At 45.4% G+C, this 17736-nt stretch overlaps 1 protein-coding gene across 9 annotated transcripts in view; it reads right to left on the bottom strand.

The window, feature by feature from the left end:
• Positions 1-17736, bottom strand: part of LOC124954020 (3-phosphoinositide-dependent protein kinase 1) — a 149812-nt gene that overhangs the window by 4220 nt on the left and 127856 nt on the right. For 4 of the 9 annotated variants that reach the window (XR_007102414.1, XM_047506260.1, XM_047506270.1 and 1 more), the window contains 2 exons: positions 1713-1952; positions 19-1548 (listed from right to left, as the gene is read on the bottom strand). Coding sequence is in view for 8 of the 9 variants with exons in the window: in XM_047506260.1 (XP_047362216.1) it covers positions 19-1548; positions 1713-1952 (1770 nt within the window). In the remaining variant the exon portion in view is untranslated. Of the gene's footprint in view, positions 1-18; positions 1549-1712; positions 1953-5929; positions 6069-6940; positions 9653-9977; positions 11213-16891; positions 16934-17736 lie in introns of those variants that run through there. The other 5 variants (XM_047506244.1, XM_047506251.1, XM_047506287.1 and 2 more) reach the window with 5 other exon arrangements.

The following is a 17736-nucleotide window of genomic DNA, read 5'->3' as shown; positions in this document are numbered from 1 at the left end:
AATTGTATAGAAACTTACAGTATGGACAAAGAAAATCTTAAAGTTCTTGGGCTCGACCCTGAGTTCAGGGCTCCAGGGTATCTCACCCTTGAGCACCATATTGACAGAGTCGACGTAATATAGGTGAGGTCCGGTTGTGAGCAAGAGCATTCTCCGTCTAGCGAAGAGGCCCTTTCTCTTGTTGACGAAGCCTTGCTTCAAGATGAGATTACCCTCGACGAAGACGTCCCATTGACTGGACGTTCGTTGCTTCTCCAATCGGTTTCTGATCTCCTCGGGCGTGAGATCGGCGATGTTGCTTTCGGTGCCGGAGGTCCTAGTCTTTCTCGGTTGTCTTTCGGCAACGGTGGCAGCGGCGGCAAGTACAGCGGCACGTCGGGCGGGTTTGTCGATGGCTCGTTCGCTCGGCTCGTTACCACTAGGAGGTTCGGCACTGTTGTCCGCGTTGTTCTCGTGTTCGTCGTCTTCGTCTTCGTCGTCGTCGTCGTCGTCGTCGTCGTCGTCCTCGCCGATGCCAAGCCCGAGAAGTCTCGTTAGTTGCTTGTCGTCGAGCCCGGGCTCGAGATGATCCGGAACTCTGTACTGCGACCTGAGTTCCTCGTGCTCCGAGGTGCCGGGCAAATAGGGATAAATCGGCGGTGGCGTTTGTTCGTGCAGGGTCTCAAAGTCGACACCCTCGAAGAATGGATGAGCACGAATACTGGGATAACCGGCGCCGTGCTCGTCCTGAGCGCCGAGTCTTTCATTCGGTTCAAGCACGAGAAGCCGACTGACGAGGGATTTGGCCAACTCGCAGAAGCCATCGGGTATTTCGTACTCGAGCTTTAAGATCTTTTGGAATATCAAATATTCGCTCCGCGAACGGAACGGTGGCAAACCGGCGACCATCTGGTAGACGATGCAGCCGAGCGCCCAAAGATCCGACGCTCTGCTCGCCGTTTTGTCGGTCAGTAATTCCGGTGAGACGTATTGCGCGGTGCCGACGAAGGAACCTCTGCGTTCCTTGCGACTCTGCTGTTGCGGCTGCGGCTGCTGCTGTTGCTGCTGCTGCTGCTGCTGCTGTTGTTGTTGTTGTTGTTGTTGTTGTTGAGCGTCATCCGCCGGAGATCCCATCACTTGCGGTGTCTCCGGATCTTTTAGGATTTTAGCGCTGCCGAAATCGGTAATTAGCAGATGCATCTTCTCGTCCAAAAGTATGTTCTCCGGCTTGAGATCACGATGAATGATGCCAAGACCGTGAAGGTACTCGAGACCACGTAGGATCTCCGCCGAGTAGAACTTGGTACATTCGATGTCAAAGGAGCCAACCTTATTGATATAAGGTAAGAGCTCGCCGTTTTTCGCGTACGATAGGACGAAATAGAGTCTTTCTATGTCTTGAAAGGTGCAGAACAAACGTACGAATGAGTGTTTCGCTGTCGCGAGCATGTTCAACACCTCCTTCTCGCGTTTCACGTATTCGGTCTTTTTCTCCTTGATGACGTGACGCTTTTCGCACACTTTTATCGCGTACTCCTTGCTGGTATGGATATCCTTGGCGAGGTAAACCTGAAGGAGAAATTTAGATGTTCAACACCTGCCTTTCTTGGAGAGAGAGAGAGAGAGAGAGAGAGAGAGAGAGAGAGAGAGAGAGAGAGAGAGAGAGAGAGAGAGAGAGAATTCCTAATAGCAGAGAACGAGGAGAAAAATGACCAAAAGAGAAAAGAACTTACGGTGGAGAAGCTTCCCTCGCCGATCACCTTGACAAAAATGAAATCCTTCGGAGTGCGCTTGTGCGTGAGCGGATTTACGGTGGTAAGCGAAGGGTTCGTAGGAACTCGGGGCGCCAAGGTGGCTGCTGGCGCCACTACACCGTTGGTCACGTCGTTCGTCGGTGGAGACATTTTGGATACCGGCCCCTCCACCGTTACTGCCGGCTGTGGCGAAACGGTAAGCGCCTGATTCGCCACACGCTGAAACAAAAAAAAAAGAAAAACTTTTCTTCGGAGGAACTTTAGAGAAACTTTGGTCGAGGATACGAGCTCGAATAAGGTGTAGCCTAGCGTTAGTTAGCGAAACGCGAGGAGAGCCTACGGAGAATTTGGTATCCGGTACTCTTAACTCCTCTCATCCGGTAGCATCGGGAAATCGCGGAGCGGAAGTCGTCGTCTGACGTCACCGCACTACCAACGCGGCACGTGGCCCCACGCGTCGAGGGAAAGAGAGAGACAGACATAGAGCTTTATCCTCCCACGCTACGAACGATCCTCGATCGAAAAGCGAAGGAGACGTGAGACGTCTTACGCATTTCCGCTACTCGTTTTTACCGCGTTCGGACCATCGACCCTTAATCTTATCATTTCCTGTCCCGAAAGACGTACTTCAGGAGCAACGCACTTCCGCCGAAATACGAGAAGACGATAAATAAGACGATACGGAGAGGTAAGAGTGCTCGAGGAAAAGCACAGGTACCGGGTCATCGTATATCGACTCCGTCGAGAGATAATGGAAGAGATAAAAGACGCGCAACGGTTCAATTTCGTGATTCGTCACCCACGCTTCGCTTAGCTCGCATCTTTGTAGGTCTATGCACGAGATATTCTACCTGAAAGATACAATAATAATCTTTCTAGAGGACTTGAAAGAAGACAGGCGATTTGGATGTTGGCACAGGGTCGGAAGGAAAAGGGAGAGAGAGAGAGAGAGAGAGAGAGGACGTTCACGTTCTTCCCAGGCCGGTTACGAGGCGGGCCCCACAGCGTCGTCAACCATCCGTATCAGGCCGTCGACCTTCTCGAGAGCGTTAGCTCGAGAGAAGCCTTGTCGGCCCTACGCGATGACGTTCCGAGGAGTAACGCTCGAGTTACCTCTCTCTCTCTCTCTCTCTCTCTCTCTCTCTCTCTTTCTCTAGTTTTTTCTCCAGTTCCCCCTTACTTATCTCTCCTTTATACTCTTATCTACGCTTCGAATCACAACTCGAAACCATTTCGTCTATAACGCTCGACGAATTTCCCAATAGCAGGGCCTATGGAAACGTTCCATAGTGAAAAGCGAGTATGCGCGTGCGATATCGGAGCAAGTTGCCCCATTTTCCAAGGAAAGAGAAACGAGAGCAGGCCGGTCCCTTTCACGAGAAAAGCCCTCGTCGGAAAAGTGGATTTGTGAGACACCGCGCACAGTGGAAACGGTGACCGCGTTTCTTCCTGGTTGCAAATCCAATCCCTGAAACGCGTTTTGATCTAGTACACGAGGAGATACAACGGCCCCTTCTTTTTCCCCCACTTTTCCTCATCCTCTTCGAAAAAAAAAAAAGAAAAGAAAAAAAAAACGCACGAGAAGAACGATAAAAATTGTTTCGGAGCAGAAAGAAGAACGACTAAGGAATTTTCCGAAAGACGGAATCTTTTCTTTTCAATGCTTTTGGGTCTGCTTTGCAGTGACTCTCTTTCTATAGGATATATGCGACAGCATAGTCGCACGTATAGCACGTAGAAAAGAGAGGAGCGAGCACACACGTACGCACGCGTACGCATTTACACACGAGAGAGAACGAGTGGCATTCCAACGGACATTCTAATTTTAGCTTTGCTCGTTTCTCTCCTTCTCGCACGCGCGCCTTTTTTCCGTCCTTTATAACTTTCCGACCTCTCTCTCTCGCTCGTTCGCTCATTTCTTCCCTCTCTCTTCCCGCTTACATGGCGGTTGCGTTTTTTCGTGCCGCAAACGGTGCTGCACTCTCACAGCGGCACGCAGTACCAACCATCTCAGTGGTTCTTAATTTTATTCGTTGCAGCCGTTTATATGAAATAAAGTTTTAATCATTTCTACGCCATACGATTATTGAAATATTCAAAAGTCGAATTGCAATGTTTATTAATTACTTTATTTTCTTCCAATGGCGATGTGAAATAGAAAATGCAATCCAAGTGAGAGTTCTTCTTGAAGGGATGAAGACGACGCGAAGAACCACTGGACAACACGGTCCACCACCTTTCTCCCTGCTCGTCGTTCTCCCTTTGCGCGAGCGGCGACAGACGGCAGTGGCGGTGGCAGCCACGACGGATGGACGGACGGACGAACGGACGAGAGAGAGAGAGAGAGAGAGAAGAGGAAGGAGGCCGATCTCCGGCATCCCCACTTTCGTACCGTTTTTCCCGAGAACACAGAAGGGACTACGCCTATCGGCGGTGGCGGCGGCGGCGGCGCGGCGGCCGACACTTTTGTCCGTGAATGAAATGTTTTGCATTCGCAGACGCTGAGAAACGTGTCGCGAGCACAACCTAAATTAGAACACGCGGCGATCCCTTGCTCCAAAAGCGAGAGAGAGAGAGAGAGAGAGAGAGAGAGAGAGAGAGAGAATTTTATTGCACTAGGCCATGCACAGCTTCTCAAGTCAGTAAAAAAGAACAAAATACGAACAGATATAAACTTAAAATATGTAAATAAGGTAAAAAATATAAGAGAAATAAGGAGAGAAAACGCCGCGTAGAAAAGAAAATGGAAAGGGAAGAAAGAAGGGCGGGAAAGAAAAGGGAGAGGGTAAAGAGGGTAGTAGCTTTTCCTTCTTCTCGCGCTTTAAGCGTTATCGATCGAGACGCGGTGCTTCGGAAAAGAGAAGTAGCCGGGGTCAATGATGAGGCACGATTTAGACTAGCTTAGAGTGCTTCTTCCTCGAACTTATTGTTGGATATAATGAGTGCGTAGTATGCGTACGCTGGCTGTAGTAGTAGTACGGTAATGTCGTCGTCTTTTTCAAATTTCTCTCGACTACGTTAACCTTCCTTTACGTATCAAGATATTGTTTCTTTAACGGTTTAGCACAAGAGGTGGGGAGAGCGTAGGCGGTTTGTTGTCAAACGACCGTACAAACTACTATTGAAAATATCTATTTTCTAACTTTATCAAAGAGCTAGAGACTCTTGACAAATAAGTGAGCTCGACGAAAACATGTTTTTTTCGATCGCTCGAGAATAAACACTCGGAGGAAGAATCTTGATTATCCGTTGGAGGGGTTCGAAGTTCAGACGAGCCTATCGGTGGTGACACCGTTCTCATCGAATTCTCTCAACCTCGAAGACTTAGTTTCTCGCTCGCTCTTTCCTTTAATTCGCCAATGTAATTACGAGAAATCCGACGACGTTTCTTTTGCGATTCATTCTGCGCGAGCGTATATACGTACACATGTATTTACATATCCACAAACATATATATACATATACATATACATATATATATATATATATATATATATATATATATATATATATAAATATAAATAGGAAAGAGCGCGCGTGATACACGAAAAAGGAATCTAGACCGAATAAAAAATCACCTGGCAACTGGTCTTCCTATCGAAAATTCCGCGTTCCGTCGCGAACCTGTTTAAAAAATCGACTCCGAAGGCCTCTGTAAACAACTTTCGAGGCGAGTCGTTCGCAGAGGGAAAGAGAGAGAGAGAGAGAGAGAGAGAGAGAGAGAGAGAGAGAGAGAGAGAGAGAGAGAGAGAGAACGTACCGCACTCGCGCGAACTCAGCTTCAGGCGAATTTATTTAAATTCGACCGAGCGTAAATTATTCATGCCGCGAGGCAGTATGTTAACCTCGACTCTTTCATCTTCTTCGTAAGCGAGGTATCGTTCGCTATTCACCTCGAATACACCGCAAGGGATGCTCGCTCTCTTCCCGATCGTCTAACGCGACACAAGCGTCTTATTTAGAAATAATTTCGAGCAACGAAAAAGCCTTCTTTACGCTTACAAGCTCGTCTCATACCTTTTTTAATATTTTTTACTTTTTCCCCATCAACGCTCCGGTCTTCCCCCGTCAAAGGAAAACAAATATGTACCTTTTTCGCAAGGAGAAAGTTAGTATGAGCACTTGGGAGGAAACACACTTTTCCGCACAAATCGCTTTTATCTATCTTCTACGATGTCTCTTTGGGAAAATCTTACCTTGAATAACTTCTTAAGCCTCCGGTAGCCGCGATGTAATCGCGACACGTACTGCTTGTTGGAATCCAGTTTGAATGATTAAAGCCACAGTTGCGCGGAAACGAAGATAAGAAAAATCGAAAACCGAAATGATTCGAGGAAAAACCAAAGATGTGTATTTGCTTTTGATCGCTGCTCCGATGATGAACTTTCGAGGTTGCGGGAAAAGAAGAAAAAAAAGAGGAATGACGGATGAGTTCGTCGTCGTCGTCGTCGTTGTTGTTGTTGTTGTTGTTGTTGTTGTTGTTGTTGTTGTTATAGGTGGTGTTGTGTCTCGTCGGTTGGAGGATGGATCGATTTAGTAGTAATAGTAGTAGTAGTGGTAGTAGTAGCAGTAGTAGTATTGTGGTTACTGTTACGTGTTGCGTTTTTCCGTCTTACGTTAGAAACTTTTCTTTTTTTTTGCGATGACAGGAATTAGAAGAACCGATGATAATAATGGCAATGATGATGACGATGATGTGGACGAAGTCGATGGTGATAGTCGTCAACGTTTAGCGGATTTCCAAACAAAAGTCCCGATAGATATATATGTATATATATATATTATGTTTCCTTCCGATAAGTGTGTCTCTCGGGAACGACATACGCGTATATGTGCATGCGCGGGAACCGAAGAACGAAAAACACGTTCGCGGCCATAGAGAGCCGTTCGCTTACTGAATTCTACGCTTGGCGGGTCCGGGCTGCTAACCCGCGCTTTCTCCCCACCACGAGTAGGTCTCTTGGCGGCAAGCCTCCCCACCACCGAGTACGACCTCTTCCTCGAGCGTTCTATCCCCTCTCTTTGAGCCTTGCTCGAGCCCGCATCCGGGAGCTTCGAGTGGGGTGCGCGCGCGCGCGCGCTCGAGAAGCTGCTTTTCTCTCTCTCCCTCGCTCCGTAATTCCCCCCCCCCCGCAACCGCCCCACCTACGTCATCGTTGTCGTCGTAGTGTCGGTAATCTTAGTCGTAGATCGTAAAGCACGCTTACCACTGTGGTCAAATGCGAAAATTACAATGAAAGCACGGACTACGCCTCGAGTCTTCTCTTTCCTTCTCCTTCTCTTAGTTGATCCTAACGACGTAAAGAAAGAAAAGTCTCTTTAAAAGACTTTTTTTAAGTCGAACGTAGGAAAAAAAGGGCAAGAAAAATTGAATCGGGAATGGAAGAAAAGGGAAAAGGAAGAATAACGATACGATACGCGCCCGTTGACATCGGCTTACTATCACGAGGACGGATAAACATTCGGAATTGTTTATTGGCGCGGCGACGAGTTCGCGTTCGAATTTGACCGTTCGAGGGGAAAAAGTCCATACGGTTAGTTGCGGTAAGGAGGAGGGGAATTTCGGTTGGCGCGCATGCGTTGGCGCCCCGGCGGGGATACTCGAAGCGACGGCGCCACTCTCCCCACTCCCTGTCACCCCTACCATCTTCGGGCTCACAGAGTGCGCTCTCTCGCCTTGGAAGGTAGGGCACGCGCGAATGAACGCGCGCGCACTCTGCGTACCTCCCTTTCCTCTATCTTTTCTCTCTCTCTCTCTCTCTCTCTCTCGGTCTCCGTCCTTCTCGCGCTCGCTCTCCGTGTGTTTGTTTGTTTATAGTCGTGTTCTCGGAAATACCCGATACGAGTAACGGACTCTTGCGGCTCGCGCGTTGCCTCGCATTCCCATTCTGGCGTTGCATCCGGTCGGTTCTCGGATTCCTCGAGCGTTGCATCCAATTGCTATTCCGCCAACTTTTCTTTTTCTTCCTTTCCTTCGTCTTGCTCCTTTATGTTTCCTTTACGACGATCCTTTTCCTTTTCGAAAAAAGATTCAAAAAACGGCGATCGATCGTTGAACTTAGGCCGTCGATAGACCGAGGAACACAAACCCGCTATCTTTGAACTTGACTTTTAATCTAACAACGCTAATCTTTCTTTTTTCTACGAACCTCCACGAAGGCAGATATCGAGAGTCACGATAAAGATTGCATCGCGTTTCTAATTCTCGCGAAAGTAACCTAACTTCGTCGTGCACGTTCTCCTATCTTGAGATCGAAAAACAAATATCGCGTACGATAACGAAGCGGCACGATGAAGTTTCATAATAGATCGCGCGCTATCGGAAACTTTTGGCGATAAAGAGTTTTGCTTTTTTTTGTGTTTTTTTTTTCTTTCTTTTTTTTTTTTGTTTTCTTTCCTTTTCTTTACCTTTCGAATGTTCAACTAATTATCGAAACAAAGCGATTTTATTTTCTTAATCGAAATGGAGAGAGTTTGAAAGAAAACAATATCGTTCGACGCGCTTTAATTTTACTATGTTAGTGTGGAGGAGGCTCTTTCGAACGAACCTCGATTGTACATATACATACACACACGATAAGACACGACTATTAGATAATGACGCGCGATCGTAAGATCGTTAATGTTGATCGTTCGTTTGTTTGTTTGTTTGTTTGTTTGTTTGTTCCTTCGAGAGTTCTCATTCGTTTCGCACACACTTGACTTGGAATTTTTCATTATCGCGATAAAAAGTAATGACCGTTGATCGCTTCGACTGTAGTTATTTCAACATAATAATTCGTGCCGAACTATGCGGTTCAAACTTTTGAAATGTCATGCGTTCTGTTCCCGCGTGCGCGTGCGCGTGCGTAGACGCAATTTCGACGCGACGCGCTCGGCTTTTCAAAGCTTACACATCGACGTGGACGATCAATTTTCAAAAAGTCCAAGAATATCGGGTTACAACGCGATAACTGCCTAATGTTTGTTGTTTCGTTGCTGCCGACGATACGTGTATCTTGTTTTCCAGCGTGATCGATCCGCTTTACTAGACTTTATTAGAAATACCAAAGTCCAACGAACGAGAGAAAGAGGAAAAATGGCGTTGTTTACTCCTTCCTCGAATCTTAGGACTTTATCGGTTCTTCGCGCGCTCGATATGGACTCGCAAGTACGTGGAAAAACGTTTAGACCGAAAATTTTTCGCTTCGAAAATCCCAACGTAAGGTTTCTCTAAAGGAGCTCTCTGGCGCGTCCCTATCGTTATCGACGCGTTCTAAACAGCTCAGCGATAAAGTCAGGAGGTAGCTTTTCCTTCTCCATCGTATAACGCGCGCTAGAGTAGATTTTCTTTCGCAACGAACCGACGCAATCGTTTCTCCGAATATTTATTCAGAGCAAATCGAGAACGTCAGAGGTGCTATAGCGCGCCTCTCTAGTATTCACGTGGCGATTCATCGATCGCCGAGAACAATGCTAAGTCGACTCGAGTAACACAATGACAGACGTGAGCCGTAGCAACGATAACCTCGACTACCTCGCCTACTGGCGTTGAACCAGCCAGGTTCGTCGAGACCAGAAAAACGCGCTCGTGACGAACCGGAAATAAATGTGACCGGTCGGTCAATTAACAAATGCATGGGGATGCGCAATGCATTCGATAGGATTGCCGACAAAGGGACCGCCTCTACGAATTTTTATACGAATCAATACGCCGGCGGTCGCCTACATGTGTCGCCTCAAAAGTTCGACATATATCCAGTATCGCGATCGAATTCTTTCTTTATCGTAGACCACCTCGTAGAATCTCAATGATCCTAGGTAAGTTCTTTCTTTGCCTTTGATTCTCACGTTAATACCAACGCGACAAGTCGAAAGCTACATAGGCTCTTATCGATTACTCGAGAAGGAAAACAACGATCTTATCGTGGGACGTTACTTGCGAAGGCTAATATCGATTTTATAAGAGAGATTCGCTGCGAATAATTAGTCAAAAATTCGTCCGATAACGACGTACTTTACAAAGCGCGTCCTGTACGAATAAGCACGTCCTACGTGTGAATAAAAAAAAAAAAAAAAAAAAAAAAAAAAAAAAACAACAAGAAAAAGAAGTACGTTGAAATAAGCACGAGCAATGTTCGATAAAGAAGAAGAGAGAAAAGCGCGAAAGCGGTGTTTGACTAACCGATAATGCGACTTACTCGGCAATAAACAAAACCCTATTTATACCGTTTATCGGCTTGTTTACGACTGTAGGACACTTACTGTAATGTAGTAAATCGCGTAGGCAGCGTGAATCATTCGTGGGCAGTCGATCTTCGAACTCATTCACGCTCTCTCCTCGACGATTCCGCGGCGGACGATAAATGGCGATCGGCCGCCGTCGTAGTGCTCTCTCCCCTCCCTCTCCCCTCTTTCTCGGTCTATCTCTCTCTCTCTCTCTCTCTCTCTCACTCTTTTACTCGGTGTATGTGCACGTGCTGCTGGGCTGCTGTTGCTTCGTCTCTCTTAGCTGTCCGTACATATATATACGAGGAGTATACGTGCAGCGTGCGTGCGTGCGTGTGTGTGAGTGAGTGCCGATGGAGGTGCCGGCGCCCGTCGTACCGACTCGATCGACGGCTAATCGTGTCCTCGCTTCTTAATTAATCCCCGATGATAGGGCCGAACTTCGTTCGGCACGAACGTTCGATAAGCCGTTGCCGTGCACGTGTACAGAAAGTGTCGTCCGACGGCGGCTGTGGCTTGTGACTGGACGTCAGTTCTCTCTCTCGAAAACACAAAACAAAACGTAACGATACGAAGCGTTTGACGGTATAAGTTTAGCATCTTTTATAGAATCGTTACTAATTATAACCGAAAGTCCCTCTTCCTTCATATTCCATATCCCTCCCCTCACTCTCCCTCTTTCTTTCATTATATTCAACGATTGTGTATTGTCAGTCCTATCAAATCGCTAGTTGATCTTTTTCAATGGGAAAATTTTTAACGACGTTCGATGCTTCGTCTTGAAATGGAAATGATCAATTTGGGACAATGCGGAACGAGGTCGCGCCGATACGCTTCGTAGAGAACTTTTGCGACTCTACGCGAACACACACACACAGAGAGAGAGAGAGAGAGAGAGAGAGAGAACATTCGGAGAAGCTGGGCGAGCTCGATTTACCGTTATCCAATAGACGCACAATTCCTCCAATCTTCTAAACACATTTCTCCGGCTCGCCGGACTTAATTTCGTTCTGTAACAAAACTACACTTCGAAGCGGAACGAGAACCATAAATTAAGCTCGTCATTAAAATTCTATTTATAGGTTGCTCGGTCGCGTCGTTTTGGAAAATCTTTGCGAGATCGGAGACTCCTGACCCACATTGTGCCAATTCAGGCGCGAGAGACATGAAAACGAAATGGCAAATCGAAGAAAACGGATTGAAATGGAGACAAACGGAAAGGAGGAAGAAAGGATCCGAGAGACGGCGAAACGCAACTGGCAGCAGTACGTTTGTAACATCGTCGACTCCTCTCGACTCGTTTCGATTTCTTCGAGCTCGATGACGACACCTCGGTGATTCGTTTTCTCTCTCTCTCTCTCTCTCTCCTCTGCCAAGGAAAATTTGGCAGGCCCTGATTCGCCTCGTTGAAACAAATATAGAAAGGTGCAAAGGTCGATGTTCGTTTCTCCTTCCATGAATAGGAGTCGTGTACGAAGATACAAATCCATTTTTTCATTTCCTGATTCGTATTACGGCGTAGCACGAAAATGAAGTATCCACTTAAGGGGCGATGTATATCGGCTCAGCCAGGAAAGCTCGTACACGTCGATGATAAGAGAGCGGCGATCGGAGATAGGTGAAAAAGCATTTGGCACGTGCCATTATATCGTCCGTGTATGTAATACGCGCTTGCTTCTACCTAACTTGAATAGGAGGAACGTACGTCAATGTGCCGGGGGACGTATTAGCGTTTCATCGATCAATCGTAAATATCGAAATCGGAAAGGAAAAGCTCGCTGAGTGGTCAGCGACGAGCAAAGGAAAAAAACGAAAGCAGGAAACGAAAGGACGTCTTTTGATGGATGCGTCCAGGCTATACTCAGGCGATTTCCTCCTAACGAGATCTAGCCCTCCCTCTTTTATGTTACCTCCCTGGAGGTCTCTTCTTTTGTCCATCGGTTGGGCGAACAGCGGGGGGGGGGGGGGAGGTGAGCCTAGAGAGTCCTTGCCCGATTTGTATTCGTCGTTGGAACTGCTCGATCGGTAACTCGATGAAAACCCACATCTTCTGCACTCGGAAAGTTACGGTGGTTGTGTCTTTGAATACGGAAAGCAACCTACGATAGACTATTGTCTATCGTTTGGACAAAGGAACGTGTAATTTTCCTTTACCTTTTAAGATCTATTCGAAACGGTTGGAACTTTCGACTCTCGGATTTTACGACCACTCTCTTCTTCCCCCCCCCCCCTCCCCCCCCCATTATCATCATCCAATTCTCTCCGTTGTCTATAGTCGCGTTCGTGTTTTCGGAAGGAACACGAGAGAATGTAGAAGACGAGTTCTAAGCAAGGTCGGGAAGAGAGTTGTTGTCGTAAATAGGTATACGTTGTCGATCGATAGAGGAGAGGTCACCGGATAACGCCGAATGGTTGACCTATTTTGAGAGCCTCTCTCTTTCTCCACGTCTCCCTGTCGTCGTTTCAAAATATTGCTTTTGAATATCTCATTTGATTTATTTCAAAGTCTACGAACAAATATTTCGATCGCTTCGCACCACCGGAGACTGTTGTCTGTAAAATGAAAATATTTTTTCTCTTCTCTCTCGCGCGCATATTCGAGCTGTTTTCTTATTCGCGTGTAAAAGCGTCGACTGCTTTATGCGTTAGTAAATCGGTTGGCAACAATAAATTTCGAAATCCATGTGTGAACGATCGATTAAGCGAAATGGCGATCGACCGATCATCCGTCTTCCGCGATCGCACCTGCCCGACCGACGCGAGCTGTAAAGAATCAAAATCTAAGAATTTTTACGTACGACGATTATTTTCCATCTCTCTCTCTCTCTCTCTCTGTATACACACACACACACACACACAACCCTTCAGAATGTGAGATTTCACGGACACACTCTCCTTCTTTTTTCAGTTCGACGCGAAAAATGAGGCGAACCGTAACGTCTCTCGAGTTGTTGCTTCTGCAAACATTTATGCACCTGTTTAAAAATATTTATAGGACGGCAGGCCGCAAAATGAGCAAATATGTCGTAATTTATATCGAAGAAAAATATTTGCTAAAAAAAAATCACAGCACATCATTATCGTGGACGACAATTTACGGTAATGCGAAGCGGGCTCCTTTATGGTTCTTCGCGGGGGTGCTCCTTCAAGGAATCATTTTATCGCGCATTTCAGTTGCGCTCCTTTCGAGTTACCACCCCTTGAAAATGTCACTTTTGGAAGCAATAATTGCAAACTGATCTAATTTTATAGAATCAACACCTTCTCCGACGATTTTATAGGGAAAAACTTAAAAACGCATACCACGTATATGATATAGAATAAAACACGATATATTTCAATAAAAATATAAGTAATAAAGAAATGCTCGTCGTCCGTTGCGATCTCTTTTCCCTTCGTATCGAATAGATTCAACGATCGCGAGAGCTATTAATAGCGAAATTTCGTTTCTAAAAGTGCCATTCTAAGTATACCAAAAGCGTCGTAGAGTTCTCAAAATAAAACGCGACGAAGAATATTTTGGAAGCGGCTCGTAAATGCTTTTGCGCGTCTTTTCGACGAGACTCATAAATCAAAGGAGAACAAATACTTTTGGGAAAGGCCAGACTTGTTATTGAAATGACGTCTCGAGTAAAACGAAAGAAAGGATGAAAGAAAAAAGAAGATCTCACTTGGAAGACCATAAAGAGAAAAATATTTTTGGGTCTACAAATGGTCACTCTAAAGCTAGCTAAGTACGATCGTTTCTATCGTATTATTTATATCGAGTTTACAATGTAACAGGTAAGTGTTTATTTACGATATTCTTACCTGAAAAAAATTACCTACGTAAATTCTCAATGACTTACTAATAATACAGGCACAGGCAGACAGATACGCACAAACACTTTGGATAGTTCGAATAAACGGAGAAAATTTGACCATAGTGTCTTTCAATATGACTAGCTCTCTTCGTATTTGCCAATGGCCAAGGTGAAATTAATCAAAGAACTCGCTATCGCGTCGCATTAACTACTTGTTTGCTTTCCCCACGCGTCATTCGTTTGCGCGTAATCGTTCATTTAAATGAAAGCGCGACTTATGTAACTGATTTCAATAAAAATACAATAAGGATATAACACATTGATTCGAGACCGTTTTATTTACCGGCGTTTATTTCGCGTAGACGGGAAGGAATTGATGCTTTTTCACGAGAGATAATTAATGCATTATAGCTCCCTCGAGAATAGCGGGGAGGGGGTGGGGCGGGTGAAAGAGAGAGTATCCGAACGATGCAAAAGTCTTCGTCAAATTTGCATTATCAGGTAGAGACTTAATGATTTATTAATGCCGCTCAAAGTCCTACGATTACGTTAATTACACATAGCGACGTCATGATTTTTTCAATTTTCAAAAGTCTTTTTCGCATTTCCGTATTCTCTCGGAACGAAAGAGAACGAACGTTGTACGATAAAATATGGCAGAGCGATCGCTGCAAAAAAAAAAGCCTGTTTGCCGTAATCGCGTTAATTGTCTGCAGGGAGCCGAGTATTTACGGAATATTTTCATTTCTTCGCGGGTCGACCGACCTCCTCCTCTTGTCAATGTTTATTCACGTGCGATATTACAATATAAACGCGTATACTAACGCGCATAGTAGCACGACACTCAACGAGTAACACGCTTTGCAACTTAAAGTAATCTATAATGCTTATATAAATATATATGTATGCATATTTATGGATGTACGTACAAGTGCATCCGGATCGACAGAAAGAATATAAAATTTCTATTTTCTTTTTTTTTTTTTTTTTTTTTTTTTTTTTTTTTTTTTTTTTTTTTTCTTCTTTCCTTTATCCTTATCTCAATCGTCAATGTGAGCGAGCAACAACGGTCCATCTATTTATCTCTCCCTTTCAAAGTGAAATTGAACGCGTACGCTCGGTCTCGAGAGCGTACCGCGTTTATGTCGCTCATAAACGAACTACGCTCGGTTATGAAGATAAATAACGAAGACAATAAAGAATCACAGTGACATTTTTTTCTCTCCTTTCCTCCACTTTTCCTCCCGTTTTTCCACTTTTTTCCCCTTTTTTTATACGCAAACTCGGACTCTTCTCGTCTACCTTCCGCGGCGTTAATAATAAAAACGCGGTTGCAGTCGTTGAAATTGTGTGCCTGGGGATAAAAGAGGAAGAAGAAGGTAAAGAAAGTACGGTCGCGTACTTTCGCTTAAAACAGTCGTCGTCGTCGTGGGTAAACTTTGCATACCAGTGAAAATTCAACTCGTTTCTAACGTTTCTCTCGTATATAAAGTCATAAAGCACGGATCTTTATCTCTCACGTCGTCATTAGTAAGATCCAGCGTACGATAAGAAGGACGATGATGAACCCATTCGAGGATACTCTCGCGTTTCAAGTTTATGAAAGATAATCGCAGAGTCCAATTTCGAAAGGGAGGGAGAGCCTCGAGTTTCGTTCATTGATTGGATTCCCTCTCAGGATTGCCACCTGCACGCGTGCGATCGATAAAGAGAAATAGATTATGGAAAGGCTCGCGCGTTCTTATCCAATTCGTCTCATTGTATGTTAAATCGCGATCGTAGATTATACGACGAGAGATCTCGTATCTATTGCGTCTTCGGCCTTCGAGCTGATCCGTCTTACTTATTGGAATTCTCCAAAATCAATGACTACGAACGAACAAAAGACAGTAGAGGGAGCAACGGTCCTATCGTAATCCCTAACTTTCTCCGTCTTATTCTTCAGGAAAGAAAACGAAGAACGCGTTTCAAGAGTCTTTTGAAAAGAAAGAAAAATACAAAGACTAACCTTTCTTAGAATATCTTTTTAGTCATCTTTCGTAATCTTTGAGTTTTCAACGGCGTAGTTGAGGGAGAGAGAGAGAGAGAGAGAACGTAGACAATGTTTAATGCGTCATAAGTAAAAATTATCGAGCGTGACTCGTTGAAAGTGTTAGAGAGCAGAAAGAACAATCGCGTTTATTGCAATGATGGAGAAGAAGACGGATACTTTGGCGCACGTATGTACCGGCTGCGTCGTTCTCTCTCTCTCTCTCTCTCTCTCTCTTGTCGGAGAACAACATCCATCACTTCTGCCTTTCTAGTACTTTCCAAGTAATTAATCAAGCACCCATTGTTTCTATCACCCTACGCGTTTCCGATAACGCGTTATCGTAATCCGCCGTAGGAGAGTTCGTAGCGGCGTCCTATCGTTTACGGGGCGCGAGCCATGAGATATTTCTCGTTATAGTTCCTCCTTTCATCGATCGATCTCGAAATTCCCTTCCGGGAAATCCATTTGCGAGACATTGAACAAAGAAGCAAGAGATCTTTCGTCGAACGATGCGACGGTACGATACGACGAAACTTTGATAAGAATGGAAAAGAAAAAAAAAAAAAAAAAAGAAATGAGAAACGGACAATCTCAGCGCGCGTAACGTCTTCGTTTCTTGATTTTTTTTTTTTCACGGGGATCATCAGAACGTAAGAGCATCGCGTCGCAATCGAAAAACGAAGTATATAGGTCGTCATCGAAAGGGACGTTACGAGGGATCGTAGCTCTTTTTAAACGCGTGCGAACCTTTCAATCGTACAACGTACTCGATACGCCCTGTGAAAAAGGTGTGAATGAACGAGACGAGACGAGACGAGACGAGACGAGACGAGAATCGCACGCACATATCTACACGCCGTTTGTACACGCGTACACCTGAAAAGACACATCCGTCTGTATTTGCAAAGCCGGAAAACGTCGGTGTTTCGATATAATTTCTAAACGACTGCGCGCACGTGCGTCCTCGCTAGCGAACCACGATGGCTTTCGCCAAGGAGCTATTCCTCGGTTAAACAAAGAGCTCGCGAAGGAGAGTACATTCCATCTTGGAAGAAGTACGACCCGCAGGCTCTTTTATTAAATTTTTATTAAGGAAAAAAGAAAAGCGCACTCACCGAGAACAATCGGCGCGTCTTAGTCATCAAGGAGAAGGAACAACGTTGACACTTTTTCGAGTACATGGGTCAAGGGAATAATCGATTTAACGAAAATTTCTCCGAAATCGACGTGGGATCGTTGACATTTTCGCGAGGCTGTTCTCGCGCGAGACTCAATAGAAAAGATCGCACGGCGCAGAGGCGGCAGCGGATTTCTCGCGCGCGCGTTTCGACGAAAGAATCGCGCATGGAACGCGATCGTGCGCTCTCTCCCTTTCTTTTTTTCTCTTTCTCTCTTTAATCTCTATATATAGGACCGCGCGAATCTTCGCGTTCGTTCAGAATCGTCGTGAAACAACGTGAAAAATGATATATACTCGAACGTCTACGTTCGCTCGTGAATGAGCGACAAAAAAAAAAACAAAGAAATCGCTTGACGATCGACGTAAACGATCGTGGCGCCTCTTTTGTTAGAACGAAAATGGGCGATAACGTTTAATCGCGAAATCGTTACATTCGAGGCTTGTTACGGTAAACTACGTAACGAACGAACGCCTGGGAACGCGATGCGTTGCGAAAGGCGAATGCACTGCTGTCGCTTCGACGCAAAAAGCTCATATATGCATTTAGCACAATGGCACAGAGGTGCGATAGAGGCGATATTACCTGACGTCGTGTTTTCGCCACGTGACGATCGATTTCGTAGTCGCCTATGACGTCGATCGAGCGCGCGTGCTGACAGCTGACGAACGTTAACTCGCAATCGCTCGTTCGTCGAGGCTCGTAAACTCGCGTGTTATCAGGAATGATAAAGAGAAGTGGTGGTTGAATTTGTAATTTCGATTTGGATTTGTAGAGAAACG

Source organism: Vespa velutina, chromosome 1 (genome assembly GCF_912470025.1).
Source record: "Vespa velutina chromosome 1, iVesVel2.1, whole genome shotgun sequence".
NCBI lineage: Eukaryota > Metazoa > Arthropoda > Insecta > Hymenoptera > Vespidae > Vespa > Vespa velutina.
This window is presented reverse-complemented; position numbering and strand designations above follow the sequence as displayed.